Raw genomic sequence first — 15,296 nt, 5'->3', positions numbered from 1 at the left:
TCTAAATAGAATTACATCCTTTACACTTTTGTCAAGACAGTCTCTTAACTTAGTGCTTTTTTATTCTGACTTCTCCATCCATTGCCTTTTAGAACAAAATGTGCATGTCTTCAACTGACAGCAAGGAATGCCAAGACTTGCCCCTTGTCAAGTAGTAAAATAACCACTGGATATAAATATAAAAGACTACAGAGACAGATACCTACTGGGTAAGATACCTTGAGTATCCATTGCAGGGTGTTTATATCTCTGAAGAAGGGTACTTTATCATTGTGGCCTGTAGTCTTAGAAATGTTGTTAAATCTTAATTTCTTGTACCAAAAATCTAAAATAAGGAATTAAAAAAACAAACCTGTATATTGTTCTTGGAAATGGAAGTCAGAGAGCACACATGTAACATGCAGACTGTATCTAACACTCATCTGCTTTGAGTCTGACTCTTTCCCTGCTAGGGTTAGCTTACTTTGGGTAGACGTTTCCCCATTAAGATATACACTGTGCAAAGCTTGTCTGAGAATTGGGAATTTTCAACTTCTCGTGGTTGTTACTAATAAAAATAAACAGAAAATTTTCTTCCTAGACTTTCCCTTCCTAGACATTTCCTTCGTAGACATTGCTAGACATTTTTAAAGAGCTAACCTTTACTATGTGCCAGGCATCGTCTCAAGCACTTTGTAGATACCAACTCATTTAATCTTCATGAAACAACCCCATGAAGTAGGTAGTATCATGTAATCCCCATTTAAAAAATGGAAAATTGAAGTACAGAGAGGTTAAATTCAAGGTCACACAGCTAGTAAATGCTGGAGCTATGATGGGAACCAGGCAGTCTAGCTCTAGTAGCCTTCACACTTAGTCTGTCTCCCTTGGTAATTATTAGTGAAGTAGCAATATAAAGTGCTTTTGCTTTTAATTTAAGATGTCTGATTGATTTTTCTCTTGTATATTCTATTGACAGCATTTATGAATGCAGCCTGTTGTGCAAATGTAATCGACGAATGTGTCAAAACCGAGTTGTCCAACATGGACCTCAAGTGAGGCTACAAGTATTCAAAACTGAGAAGAAGGGATGGGGAGTACGCTGCCTAGATGACATTGACAGAGGGACGTTTGTTTGCATTTATTCAGGTAAAGCAAAGGTTTACTTTCACATTATAGTAAGATCTACATCTCTGAATCTCCATTTTACTAGTCAGGGCCACTGAGATCTTATAGCAAGGACAAGAGCAGCAATATATAGGAGGAGCATCAGAGGAAGACAAGTGACTGGGAAATTGAGCACTGAAGGGATGAGATGCCTTAGGAGGAGGTATCAGGTGTTCCAGAAAAGAAAGGCTAAGGGATAAAACTTAGGTTATTGTGTGAGGCACATTTTTTGGTCTCTGTGGCTGCAGATGCTTTGGGGTAAGGTAAGAAAGCTTCCTATTTAAATAGGAAATCTAAATGACTGATTTGCTAAGGTAAAGATTATTAATCAAAAGACTGTCTTATTCAGTGTCTTGAGCTATTAGAATTTAATAGGTTAACGTTGTGATAAATACCTTCAGGTGATGATTCAGGCAAAGCAGTTCACTCCGTTTCAGGGACTCGAGACAGTTGCCCATGTTCTGAGCGAAACTTTCCAACCAGTGTGTTACACTTGTGCAATTACTGATTCTTTCAGGCCATATCCCACAGGCCAGACACATTGGTCTCTAGTTGTCTCTTCATTTTACCCCAGAGTGTCAGGCAAAAATCCTCACTTTCTGTGCGTACCATGAAATGAGAAAGGTTGGAGAAACACCACTCTCAAGGCAGTCTAAAGGAAATGTGCTAGGCAGCAGGGACTAGAGCAACCCGCCTCATCTGAAATTCCAGGTTCACTTCAGTGAGGGCAAGAATTATCAGAGTTCAGAATAGTCACACCTGGATCCCTGCCACATACCACTTACAGACACACATACTATACAACTTGCCTAGACAATTTGTCTCTCATATTTCTCAAAACAACTCTTCGATGAAAGCTGCCCATAAAATGCCAAATCGTATCCAGAAAGTATCATTCATTGGCTTTATCTGCATTGCTAGAAAATGCACCTAAGTTATCTCTCTGATCTAGTTGCTAATTTTGACTTGTTAACTATAATTTTGAGTTCCTTGAAAGAAAATGCGTAAGCTTCAGATGAAGATTTTAATTACACTAGGGCTTAATATGAGAATAGGCACATATCACCACAGATTTAAATAGGTCACTTTATAAAAAGAGTAAAGGTTTTAAATGATAAATCATTTATAACTAGACACAAAAGCTGAAATTTTAAGACTAGAGTTCACCTCTCTAATTTTCTAGAATGCTTTCTGATCTGTATTTTTGTTTTATATTATTGTAGCTAAATCTCTTCTCTTTCATGTTATACCACAACAGACAAATACTTCTTTTAGATGCCCTGTATTTTTTCATGTACTGGAAGATATGAAATCTCTTCTTGGTCTTTTATATATTATTTCTTACAGTAGCTTTCTAGGATGAGTTAGTGTTTATTTTCATTCTAGAAATAAGGTATACCTTACAGAGTTCTTTAGTAATGGAGCAGAAGAGATGCCCTTTTGTTGCTAGTAATTGTGTTATTTTTTGTTGTGTTAAGCTATTTTACTTTTTTCTTTTAGGAAGATTACTAAGCAGATGTAACACTGAGAAACCTGATGCTATTGATGAAAATGGAAAAGAAGAGATTATTATGAAAAATATGTTTTCAAAAAAGAGGAAAATAGAAGTCACAGATTGTGAGGTTGAAGTTATCCCATTAGAATTGGAGACATATCCTAGAAGTGCTCTGACTGAGGAGTGTCCACCTAAGCTCCATAATAATCCCAAAGAACCTATTATGTGAGTGAGATCTTATGAACCCAATCAGGATTGATCTATACTGTATACTATTGATCAAGAGTAGTTCTTTCTCTTTCCTCTTTCTTTCTTACTTTCCACCTCCACTCCTATATATCATATATCTCCTGCATGTCAACTTGCTTTACAGTTGTAAGTTTAACACTGAGAAATCTAGGGCACTTAGATTTAAAAATCTAGCCAACATACTTTATTTCCTCATTTTCCATTTGTGGAGTTTTACCTTTAAAAACTTTGAATTTAATCAGGTTCTTTATGGATGTCATAACTTTTGCAGTTCTTTTTATTTTCTATCACCATTTTATTTGCAAAGCTTTTCTTTAGGTTTTCTTCAGTTTTTTAATATACTTCAAAAATGATTGACTTTAAAATATGATTATACTTTTTTCTTCTAGTGAGGGGTAGGCGTAGATGTTATAACTTAGATTAATTTCTAATGGGTATTTATGTAACAGTGAAGCTATCTATATTTCAGGGTACAATAAAGAGCATTTTTAGTGATATACAGAATAACTTTTTTTTCCTTTTCAGAGAAATGAAATGTAACAATATTTCAAGAATTCAGTATCATTCAGTCATTAGAAGTCCTAAAACCAAGACGGCCAGTATTCAACACAATGGGAAAAAGATGGTAAAAACTGCAAAATGTAGATGGTGCCCTTCTGAGAACATTAACTATTACTTAGTTCAAATTGTTTGTGTTACTTAATAATGTGTAGGATTTCTTTTATTATTTTGTAATGTGGTGCTGTTAAAGTGTTAGGACTATGTTTTATTTACTTAGTATCCTCCATGGTGGTTGGCATGTTCCCAACTTAGGTATATAAGGAGAATGTTGGTCATGATCTGAGAGTGTATTCTACTGAGACTGAGAGTATCCAGTCTAAGAATTTGTAGAAGAAGCTAAAGTGTTCAAGAGTTGATAGTATTACATAATAAGAAAAAAAGGATGGAGTAATTTAAGTTAAGGAGAGATGGTTGTGAAATGTAGGAGAAAAAAGAGAAGCAGCCTAATGAAAGAATCATCAAGAAAGCAACATTTTACGTGATAGCCTCTGAAGGTACACTTTTCAATCTGTACTGAGAATAGTCAGAGACTGTAACTTTGAAACAGAATGATGCAGGAAAAAGAACAGGCAGACATAATGGTAGTTCACGGTAAGGCTTGTTGATGAAAAATAAAAACTCTGCCCTAGGTGGTGTGCAAATATTTGCTCTCTGCCCAGTAACATACAGTAGGTACCTCCTCAGTACCACATGATTATGAAAAGATTGGGCTGGGGGATCACATAGACTTGGGTTTGCCCTCCAGCACTGCAGCTTACTAGCTGCTTGACATCTCTATGTCTACATTTCTTTATCTGTAGAATGAGAATAATAGTATCTATCTCAGAGTTAAGAGGATTAAATGAGGTAAACATCAGAAACTCTGTGTAGCACAATGCTTGACACCCAACTAACTGCTCAACACATGTTGACCATTGAAGTACATAAATAATAATAATAATGGTCAACATGTATGGAGCACTTAGTTGAGTACCAAGCATTGTGCTCAGCATATACCCCTTTTTGAAAGTTATCATTACCATTTAAAGTGACTGCAGTGTCTGCAACTCATGGAGATAGGCAATTCCTTTAACCTTTTCTTTGAAGTAACTAGCCAGAGAGTGTTTTTAATCTTTGCACATCTGTAGTTGAAACTAAATTTATAATCTGGCGTCAGAATTGAGGGATACAGACAGGTGTATTTGAATTTTATTTTGAACTTATAATGCCTAAAGAGTGTCTTGACAGTCCTTATAATTTTCATAGCTGTTGCTCACTAAAGTGACTAGGAGTAAAATACAGCCATAAGGGCTCCATCACTTCAGAAAGGCTTTCAAAACTAATCTAGTAGCTGTAGTCTATGAAGATTGACACTTGATGAACGAGGCCTTACTGCTAAATTAAATTTTTTTTCCTGACCTAGGAAGTAAAGACATCTTCCTTGTTTTCTTTTAAGGGATTTACTTCCTCAGAGACTGTCACCTTAGAAGATAATGGTGGATTTAAACCAACTCAAGTACATCTGAACTCTAAAGCCAAGGAAATGAGGGGTAGGCTTTGTTTCAGTCTAATTGCCTGCCTCTTCTGCCTTTTTGTCTCTCTTGCTCAGTACTTGTGGCTCATTTTCTCAGACTCCATAACAAAAATGTGTCATTCATCACAAGAGTTTCTACTGGTTTAGATCAGAGGTTGGCAAACTATAATTGGTGGGCCAAATCCAGCCCACTCCCTGTTTATGTATAGCCTATGAGTTAAGATAATTTTTACCTTTTAAATAATAACTGAGAAAAAATGGGAAGATAAATAATAGTTTGTGACACTTGAAAATTATAGGAAATTATAATTTCAGTGTTCCTAAATAAAGTTGTATTAGAACAGAGCCACACTCTTTCATTTACATGTTGTCTCTGTCTACTTTCACACTATAGCAGCAGAGCTGAATAGTCACAACAGAGACCATGTGGCCCACAAAGCTTACAGTATTTACTGTTTGGCCCCTTACAGAAGAAGTTTGCTGACCCCTGGTCTAGATGCCAACCATGACTTGATGCATGCCAACCATGACTTGATGCATGGCAGGAGAATGGGGTGGTCAGCTCCAAGTCTGCATAGTCCACCTGTGGCTTTGGAAGCATTGTCCAATGCAGCTATTTCCTAACTCTTTGTTTAGACTCCTTAAAAATACACATCATTCTCCTGCAGTATTCCAGCCAGTGCTGCTGCAGGGGATGCTTAGCAGAAAGTGTAAATATTGCTACCCTGAGTGCTTATCTGTCAGTGTTACCGGACCTGCCATGGTTAATATTACAACCTGACAAACTTGGATTTTGGTTCATTTGCATTTCAATATATCCCTCAGTGGAGAGGCACTGCTGAGACATGACCCTTTGTGAAGAACTGACCAACCATTGCCTCTTCTGCCTTTGGGCTTCCTTGCATCTGCATCCCCAACTCCCCACCTGGTCTTAAAGGATGGAGACTGGGGGAGGCAAGGCAGCTCCTTGACAGAAAAGGTCTATCAAGAAAGGGCACTTTGGGGCTTCCCTGGTGGCGCAGTGGTTGCGCGTCCGCCTGCCGATGCAGGGGAACCGGGTTCGCGCCCCGGTCTGGGAGAATCCCACATGCCGCAGAGCGGCTGGGCCCGTGAGCCATGGCCGCTGAGCCTGCGCGTCCGGAGCCTGTGCTCCGCAACGGGAGGGGCCGCAGCAGAGAGAGGCCCGCATAACACAAAAAAAAAAAAAAAAAAGAAAGAAAGGGCACTTATAATAATTTCACCTGTAGAAGAGGAAAATCTCTTTCTACCCATCTTAAGCTGTCTAGCTGGGGCCTTGTAAATTAGACTGACAAAAGACAGATTGACAAGAGAAAAACAAAAGTTTATTAGTATGCATATTGTACACATGACACGTGAGTACTCAGAGATGAGTAACTCAGAGAGGTGGCTTAGAACTCTGGCTTATCTAGCATCTTAGTCAAAGAACAATAAATTTTTAGAGGAACAACAGACAAAGGAAAAGGGCCTTGAATCTCTCAGGGTGGAAATTGTGGGAACCCAGATATATGTGAAACCAATGGTAGAAAAAGGCTAGTTAGTCAAGTTTGCTATGTAGATTGCTCTGGTTCAGTCTCCAAGCTGATAAAGGTCTAAAGTTATCTCTGGTAATTAACTTTTGTCCTTCCTAGTATTATAGAAGGAGGGACACCTTTGTAAATTTATATCCTGCTTTTACACAGATGGGGGGAGGGCTGAGCTTTTCCTGTATTGCCGCTTAATTGCCCTTAGCTCAGAATAGTCCGTATGTCAGAGATGCATATTTTGGGATGACATTCTGATATATCACCATTTAATGCATGTGAGCCATACGACTACTGTTACTTCTGGTTTTTTTGTCATTTCCATTGACTGCTACAATGTGTATAGCAGGCACCACAAAAATTATTTATGTACTATTATGGCAAGTAACCCATGATTAAAATATGAGTACATGTAGGAGTAGCAGCCAGCAACAGTGATGATTACATCAAAAACATTAATTTTAGAGAAGTATAATTTCTTCGTGCCACTGAATTAGGTGACACAAATGACTTTTTTAAAAAAATTTATTTATTTAATTATTTTTGGCTGTGTTGGGTCTTCGTTGCTGTGCGAGGGCTTTCTCCAGTTGCGGCGAGCGGGGGCCACTCTTCATCGCGGTGCGCGGGCCTCTCACTGTTGCGGCTCTCCCGTTGCGGAGCACAGGCTCCAGACGCACAGGCTCAGTAGTTGTGGCTCACGGGCTTAGTTGCTCCGCAGCCTGTGGGATCCTCCCAGACAAGGGCACGAACCCGTGTCCCCTGCATTGGCAGGCAGATTCTCAACCACTGCGCCACCAGGGAAGCCCCCCACAAATGACTTTTTAAAAATAAGTCATTTTATTCCATTTGACATGCATTCATACTTTTGAATATTTTCAAAAAATTATTTCCATTATTGGATAAGAAAAATAAGTAGTTCATCTTCTTCTAAAGTACTGTTGTTTGTAAAAGTGTAATTATTGAATGATATCTAGTAAAAAAACTCCAAACGCTAATGTATCCAAAACCCATAGCAATAGTTATTACTATTGGGACTTATAGAGGGTGACTCCATCAGGGTCTCCTCAGGCCTTTCATTGGTATATTAAAGACCTGAAGTGCTCCCTAAATACCCTCTGTTACAGCTGTTTAGAATACACTTAAATGCAGATTCCAAAGTTGAAGAGAGGTAAGTCAGTTTCTAAGGAGTAGAGATTAAATATAGTAACAGGAAGCAACATGTATACAGATTCATAAAAAGGCATTGTTATGTAGTAGAAAGAAGGCAGGCTTTGGAGTCAGATATTTCTGGGTTTCTTACCCCACTTCTCATTACTATTGCTAGTTAGGTGAATCCCTTAAGCCTTCAGAGGCTTGAAGTTTTCATTTGTAAAATTGGAGTACTGTCTACCTTAATACATTGTAAGGATTAGCAATAATTAGCACAGCTTGCATTTAATTAGTATTGTTACTCTCAGCACTATTGCTCAGCCAATTATATTTCCTGACAATTCCTTCCACAATGTTTACTAGAAGACTCAAGCTCAAACCAAGTTGAAGATTCTGAAGACAACCCTGTGATTGAATCAGATGTGATAGATATAACTAAATGTAGAGAAGAAACTCCACCAGGGGGCAGATGTCACCAAACAGTCACACTGGATGATCAGAATGAGATTCAAATACAAAAGCCCCAAGAGGAAAAATCTCCAGCATGTCAAAACCAGCAGGTCTTTTGTGATAAAGAGTTACCAAGTGAAACCAAGAATGCTTCATCTGATTCTCTAAGGAAGTTCAATAAAGGGAATGTGTTTTTATTGGATGCCACAAAAGAAGGAAATGTGGGCCGCTTCCTTAATGTGAGTATATGGGCTGAGGTTCCTATGTCTAAACACATTTTTTTTTCCCCTAGTCTTCTTTTTTCTTTTTTTTCCCTAGGCTTCTTAACAAAATCATGAGGAAAATATGATTAAAAGACTCCAAAGCCAGACTACCTAGATTAGAATGCCAGTCCTAACCAACTATACTTCAATTAAGAAAAAAAAAAAAATGCCAGTCCTCCACTTACATGACCTGGGGCATGTTACTTGACCTCTCTATGCTGTATTTCCCACCCCTATAATATGGAGATAATAATAATAATAACTGTCTAGGATGTTGTGAAGATTAAATGTATTATATATAAAGTGCTTAAAAGGTACCTGGCACACAGTAAACATTTGCTTGAGAAAGCTATAAGAAATAGTAAGAAAATCATATATGTTTATTGAAAGATTTTCAAGATTCATTACTTCAAAAAAAAAATCACAATGGGACACATAGAATAAGCTTCTCTTTTGTGTCTTATATAATACAGTATGTCTTATTCAGAATGCCTCTATTCAAAAAAATCAGTTGGGAGTACTTATGTTTTACTTACTCTCACTAAGTTTTGAGTGGTTTAGTGGCTTAGTACAGAAAAATAGTACATTTATCAGAATATTGCATTTTACTATCTTACTCCTTTTTTTATTCCTAAACCATAGTCGTTTTCTGTTTCTGTGTATGTTTGGGATATATGTAGTGAGATTTATTTTTATTTATACAGAGAAATATTTATGATTTCTCTGATTTTAAGGTTTAAGACTTAAGACTCCTGGCATCTTCATGATAAGAGGGATAACTTGTATTATTGGCCATAACTACTGTGTAGGGTGGAATTGGAGTTACCTTGTAGCTTTCCCATCAGACTGCTATTCCATCCTGCCTCCTACCGTCATACATGCTTATCAAAGAATGTATGGTCCCAGGAATCCTACAGGAAAAAAAAATCCCCTTCAACCTCTAGTCCCAGTGTGTATATAACTCTCCTTTCTTTGGCCAACTGGACCATGTAGAAGCCACCTGTATGCCCCCTACTCTCTGGGCTCCACTTTGTCCTTGCTTATCCTATCCAGGAGAGTAAAGAGGAGTCGTGGAAGGAGGATGGGAACTTTGATACCCTCCACACATCTTTGGAAAGGTCCACTCTAGTACACTGACCCCTGGATATGGCCTTAATTTTTCTCTTTGATCTGTATCAGAGCTCTTCTTCCTCTCTGGGGTTGAATTAGTGGGATGGGCAGCTTTGCTTTTTCCCCTAAAGTAATGGGAAGCATGCATGGCCCATGATTGTTTTATGCATTCCCTTTGCTAAGCTCAACACCCCTTTTTTTTTTTTTTGGCCACGCCGCACAGCTGGCGGGATCTTAGCTCCCTGACCAGGGATCGAACCTGTGCTCTCAGCAGTGAAAGTGGAGTCCTAACCACTGGACCACCAGGAAATTCCCTCAACACCTCTTTAAAATGACTTTTGAGCAGTTTGAAGTTGACGTTCAGTGATTATTTTTATTTTATTTTATTTTAATTAAATTAGTTTATTTATTTATTTTTGGCTGCGTTGGGTCTTCGTTGCTGCACGCGGGCTTTCTTTAGTTGCGGCAAGCAGGGGCTACTCTTTGTTGTGGTGCGTGGGCTTTCTCATTGCGGTGGCTTCTCTTGTTGCGGAGCATGGGCTCTAGGCATGCGGGCTTCAGTAGTTGTGGCGCACGGGCTCAGTAGTTGTGGCTTGCGGGCTCTAGAACACAGGCTCAGTAGTTGTGGCGCACGGGCTTAGTTGCTCCGCGGCACGTGGGATCTTCCCGGACCAGGACTCGAACCCGTGTCCGCTGCATTGGAAGGTGGATTCTTAAGCACTGCGCCACCAGGGAAGCCCTCAGTGATAATTTTACATGTAATTCAGGTGCTATCAGAAGAGAAAATACTCTTAAGTCGGAAAATCTTTAAAACCAAAGAGCTTTTCTCCTTGCTAGATAAATCTGTTTATTTGGCTTTTTTCTTTTTCTCTCTCCTAGTTAGGAGGATATTTGGTTAACGGGGAACAGAATCCTCTCCTCCCTTCCTCTTTCCTACAACTGCTTTTCTCTATTCCACTTTCACTACTTCTACACTATTGCCAAACATGCTAGGAGCTATTAAACATGCCAGGAGAGCCAGAAGATCATTAAAGAATGATCTCTAGCAAAGGACTGTTGTGGCTTCCTTTCTGGTAGGTTACGTTGAATGGTGGCTGCACTAGAACTATATGGTTGGTTTCGCCAGCTGGGTCCATCCCTTGTTTATAGGAGGAAAAAAACAGGGCTTTTCTTTCTTCTTTAATTTAATTTTCTAATTAGATAATACATTCACATGATTTCAAAGTTTAAATAAAATAAAAAGCCTTAGAGAATACATACAGCCAAACAGAATTCTGTTTCAAGGTAGCTCTGACCCTGCCAGGTAGGCACCATGAGTAAAGCTTACCGGGCCCAAATTGAAAAAAAATGTGTGGACAGGAAGTTATCATTGAAATTTAATGGTGGCAAATATGTCTGAGGAATATTGCTAGGATTTGATCCCTCTATGAATCTGGTGAAAGATGAATGTGTAGAGGTGGCAGCTAGTGGGCAACAGAACAATATTGGAATGGTGGTAATAGGAGGAAATATTATCATCATGTTAGAAGCCTTGGAGAAAGGAGAAGGTCATGTTCAGCAGAGAATTCAGTTACGTATACAGGTACCCTTTCCAACTGTAAAACTTTCCAACTGTAAAACTCAGGTCATATACATTCTTCATATTAAACTTTTTGTTTTGTTTAAAAAAAATGTACTCTGCCCCCATTCACCCTGCCCCCACTCCACCCTCTATAGTAAGATCATTTTTATTACTTTTTTGTGTATTCTTATAGTTTCTTTATGCAAATACAAGTAAATATAAATATAGATTCTTATTCCTACCCATTACATAAAAGATAGTATATTATATTTACCGTCTTACACCTTGTTTTTTTTTAATTAGCAACATGCCCTGGAGGTCTTTCTAATCAGTACACAGAGCTCCTCGTTCTTTTTGTTTATATTAATAGCTGCATAGGATTCCAATGTGTGGATATCCTAAAGTTCATGTAACCAATCCTCTTTAGATAGATATTTGGATTGTTTCCAAACCTCTACTGTAAAAAACAATGTTCAATGAATAATCTTACACATGGATACATGTGCAGATATATCTGTCGGATACATTTCCAGATACTGGATTGCTGAATCAAAAGACATGCATCTATAATAACGATAAATATTGACAGATTATCTTCTATAGGGGTTTGTACCATTTTGCATTTCTACTGGAAAGATGTAAGAGTGTCAAAACAGGGCTTTTCTGAATGGATTCCTACCGTCAACAAAATTGTAATGAGCTATGACAGTCTATATACTAGTCAGGAAAAAAAAGGATATAAACAAAAATAAGTTAGATGTGTTGGAAACAGAATGGTATTCTAATGCTGCAAAGAACAAGGTATCAAACTTGATGCTATGTCTAACCTCTGTGTTTGTTTATTTTTTTTAACAGCATAGTTGTTGCCCAAATCTTTTGGTACAGAATGTTTTTGTAGAAACACATGACAGAAATTTTCCATTGGTGGCGTTCTTCACCAACAGGTTTGAAAATTTTTTTTATATGATTTAATTTTGAAATTGTGACTTTAAAAATATCAATAGAAAAATATTAAAAGAAGATATGTGCTATAGCCCCACATATCTGGTACCCTAGAATATTCAGTTATCCCAAACTGTTTGTGGTCAATAAAATTTTAAATAGCTGAAATTTTCATTTTTATTTCCTCTTAGAGTTAATGCCTGAAAAGGCTAAGGATGGCAGGCCTCAGCCAGTTCAGTTCAGAGGATAAATGATGCAGAATGCTACATCTTTGAGTCCAAACTGCCCCCAACTACCACACCACATGCCTCATCACATTACTGGGTTCCACTGTTTGCAAAACACACTTCCTTCCTTGTGGATATTGACAAGTTTCTTCTTACTTAATGATTTTAGTAGATTTGAAATAAAACTTAAATGATTGTTCTTAATAAAAGAGCATTCCTAATTGGTTGGTGTTGGAGAGAGAGAGAAAACCATATTTTTGAGGATGGTTAATGATGTTAATATGAAAATTGATATAATCAAATTTGGTTCATTTGGTAGTTATTCAGGGTAATTTATGATTATTTTTAAAATTTCTACTTTCTAGGTATGTGAAAGCAAGAACAGAACTAACATGGGATTATGGTTATGAAGCTGGGACTATGCCTGAAAAAGAAATATTCTGCCAATGTGGGGTTAATAAGTGTAGGAAAAAAATATTATAAATCTGTAGCTAGTGCCTGTTCATGAAATTAACTTATCAAGCTGAAATTAGAGCCATGCAAAAGAAACCCCAGTGGTCAGTGGAATTAATTTAGGTTATGATCCATCAAGAGAATTCCTCTCAGTTTACCCTTGTTGGGGGGTCCATTTGCATTACTTAGAAACGCTAGGAACAAAATAAGGACATTTTCATATGCATAGGGTATCTCTTTATTCTTACTGCTGTTCAACTGTACATGAGTAGGATGGAAGTGTATATTTTATATGAAATACTGCTATATAATTTGTAACTTATTTGTAAATTATATATTAAGAAAGACAAATGTCACAATTGATTTCAGCACTTCTTATTGCTTTTGGAATTATCTTTCACTTTCATGGCCCCAAAGGGCCAAAGCTCACATCTTTACCTACAAAATTTATTTATGTTTAATTCCTGGCAAATAATTTACCATTGTGAACCATAAGGTGGGCAACAGAGCCTGAAGAATCTGTCGAAATTCACTTCATGCATATTACTTCCAAGTATTTTAATGCTAGTTGGAGAAGCTGTATCTGGCTCCGTGAAAGTGTCCCATCAGTCCGTTTGAATGAGAAGGGGGAGAAGCTTTCCTGTGGGGAAGGTTTTGGCACACTCTTTGCAATTCAGTTTCTTTTCCACAGATTCTCTTCACTCGTTCCACATAAACACAGACAGGAAAGGAGGGAATAGAAACTTGGAGGAATTAGAATATTTTTGTTTTAGATAGAGCCTTAAGAAAAGGAAACTTAGAAAATAGTCAGACGTGGCTTATTTAAGCCAGAAGAGATTGTGCTGGGCAAAAATTTCACTTAACAAAACAAAACAATTCTACTGAACTGCAAAGTCTGAAACAGACCCTTGGACTCTCCTAGGCATGATGTGCAAATTATTTTCCTAGAGAAAAAGGGAAAGAGTTACTTTGCTCTAGGTTACCTAACCATGATTGTCTAGTGGAAAGAGGATGAGAATCTCTAAGAGTTAAAACTAATTTTATCTATAACAAAGATGTACATTCGGCTGCCAGGAACTTCCCACTAGGAACCAGGATGGGAATACTAGCTCAAAAAGGAGTAATTAAAAGTAGTTCTGGTTTTTGAGGGGTTTTTTTCTTTTTTGATCTGGATTCTGGGTTTAGTTTGGTTACCTTTCAAACAAAAATCTCTTCTAAGTTTGGACCCGATTAATTTCTTAAAAATATGAACTAAATAAAAATTTAACTTGAAATTGGTTTAGAGAGTGGGAAACCAAAGAGCTAGGAAAGGGAGCAAAAAATTATAACCCAACAGCCTGTATAGACAGATGAGGAAAGTTGAGAAGTCCATTTATTCACAGTAAAGATGCAGGAATTTTAGGCAATGCACTAAAATAAAGTGAAGACACTTGATAAGTATGGAAAATGTTTTTGTGCAGAAATGGACATCTTGATCTGCTTCATTCTGTACTGGTTCACAGCTGTCATCTTCCTTCAGCGTCCTAGAGATTCCCTTTGTCTTCCCTATGCCAGGTCTGTTTCCAGTTAAATCCCGTTATTTCCCCTTTCCTTGATTTACTCCCACATATTGGTGAAGCACATCCTCCAGTAGCTTTTGAAAGGGAAAAATCAGAGGTGAATGTTTTGAGCCCTTGTATGTTTGAATATGTTATTTTACCCTTACACTTGATTGCTATTTTGGCAGGGTATGGGTACTCAGAGTTTGTGAGTAGCTTCCATACCCAATTTTGAACACATCTGCTACATTCCAACGTTGCTGCTTTGAAGTCTGAAAATGTTCTCACCTCTGGCCTTCAGGGTGACTGTTGGAAGTCAGATAAAGCCGTTCTTTATCTTTTGTATACATGGCCAGTTTTTTTCAAGCTTATAGCATTCTCTTTGTCCCAATGTTCTGTTCCCAGTAAGAGTCAATTTTCATACCTCATAGCAGGTGGGATCTTTCAATCTGAAAACTTTGTTCTTCAGAGAAATTTTCTTGAACTATTGCTTTAATGAAATAGTTCTGTTGTTGTTATCTGTTGTCTCTTTCTAGAATTCCTATTTATCTAGACATTAGACCTCCAGGATTGGTTCTCTCATTTTCTTTTCTCTTAATTTCCAGCTTTGTCTTCTTGCTCTACTTTCTGGGAGATTTCCTCAACTTAATCTTCCAATTTGTCTATTGTGTTGGGTTTTCGTTTGGGGGGTTTTTGTGGGGTGGGGATTGGGTTTTGTTTTGTTCTGGTTAGGTTTTTTTTTTTTTTTTGGTCTCATTTTAAATTTCTAGAGCTCTCTTCTCTGAATGTTTTTTTCTTCAATATCCTATTTTTGGTTCATGGTTGCAGTATCTTATCTCTTTGAAAATACTATTTATATAATGTAACATACATACAGGCATTCATATCTATATTTTCTTCTTCCTGAATATTCTGTGACCTGCAAGGTTTGTTTCTGTGTTTTCCCTGCATGTGTCCTTTGGTCTTTGTCTTCCGTGTTTTAGGCTTTCCTCAGTTAGTGATCTTGGCAGTCTGCTCATTCTTTTTTTTTTTTAAAATAAGGGGGTTTTTTTAAACATCTTTATTGGAGTATAATTGCTTTACAATGGTGTGTTAGTT

At 37.6% G+C, this 15,296-nt stretch overlaps 1 protein-coding gene across 1 annotated transcript in view; it reads left to right on the top strand.

Annotated features, from left to right (window-relative positions):
- The window catches only part of LOC102990347 (SET domain bifurcated histone lysine methyltransferase 2), an 84,517-nt gene that overhangs the window by 32,966 nt on the left and 36,255 nt on the right, over nucleotides 1-15,296 (top strand). The window contains exons 8-12 of the mRNA XM_055089669.1: nucleotides 93-209; nucleotides 959-1,128; nucleotides 2,647-2,866; nucleotides 3,416-3,515; nucleotides 4,887-4,980. Coding sequence (XP_054945644.1) covers nucleotides 93-209; nucleotides 959-1,128; nucleotides 2,647-2,866; nucleotides 3,416-3,515; nucleotides 4,887-4,980 — 701 coding nt within the window. The remainder of the gene's footprint in view (nucleotides 1-92; nucleotides 210-958; nucleotides 1,129-2,646; nucleotides 2,867-3,415; nucleotides 3,516-4,886; nucleotides 4,981-15,296) is intronic.

The sequence above is a fragment of the Physeter macrocephalus genome, chromosome 13, assembly GCF_002837175.3.
Source record: "Physeter macrocephalus isolate SW-GA chromosome 13, ASM283717v5, whole genome shotgun sequence".
In the NCBI taxonomy this organism is placed as follows: domain Eukaryota; kingdom Metazoa; phylum Chordata; class Mammalia; order Artiodactyla; family Physeteridae; genus Physeter; species Physeter macrocephalus.
Note: the sequence above shows the minus strand (reverse complement) of the source record. Positions and strands in the feature narration are given on the sequence as shown.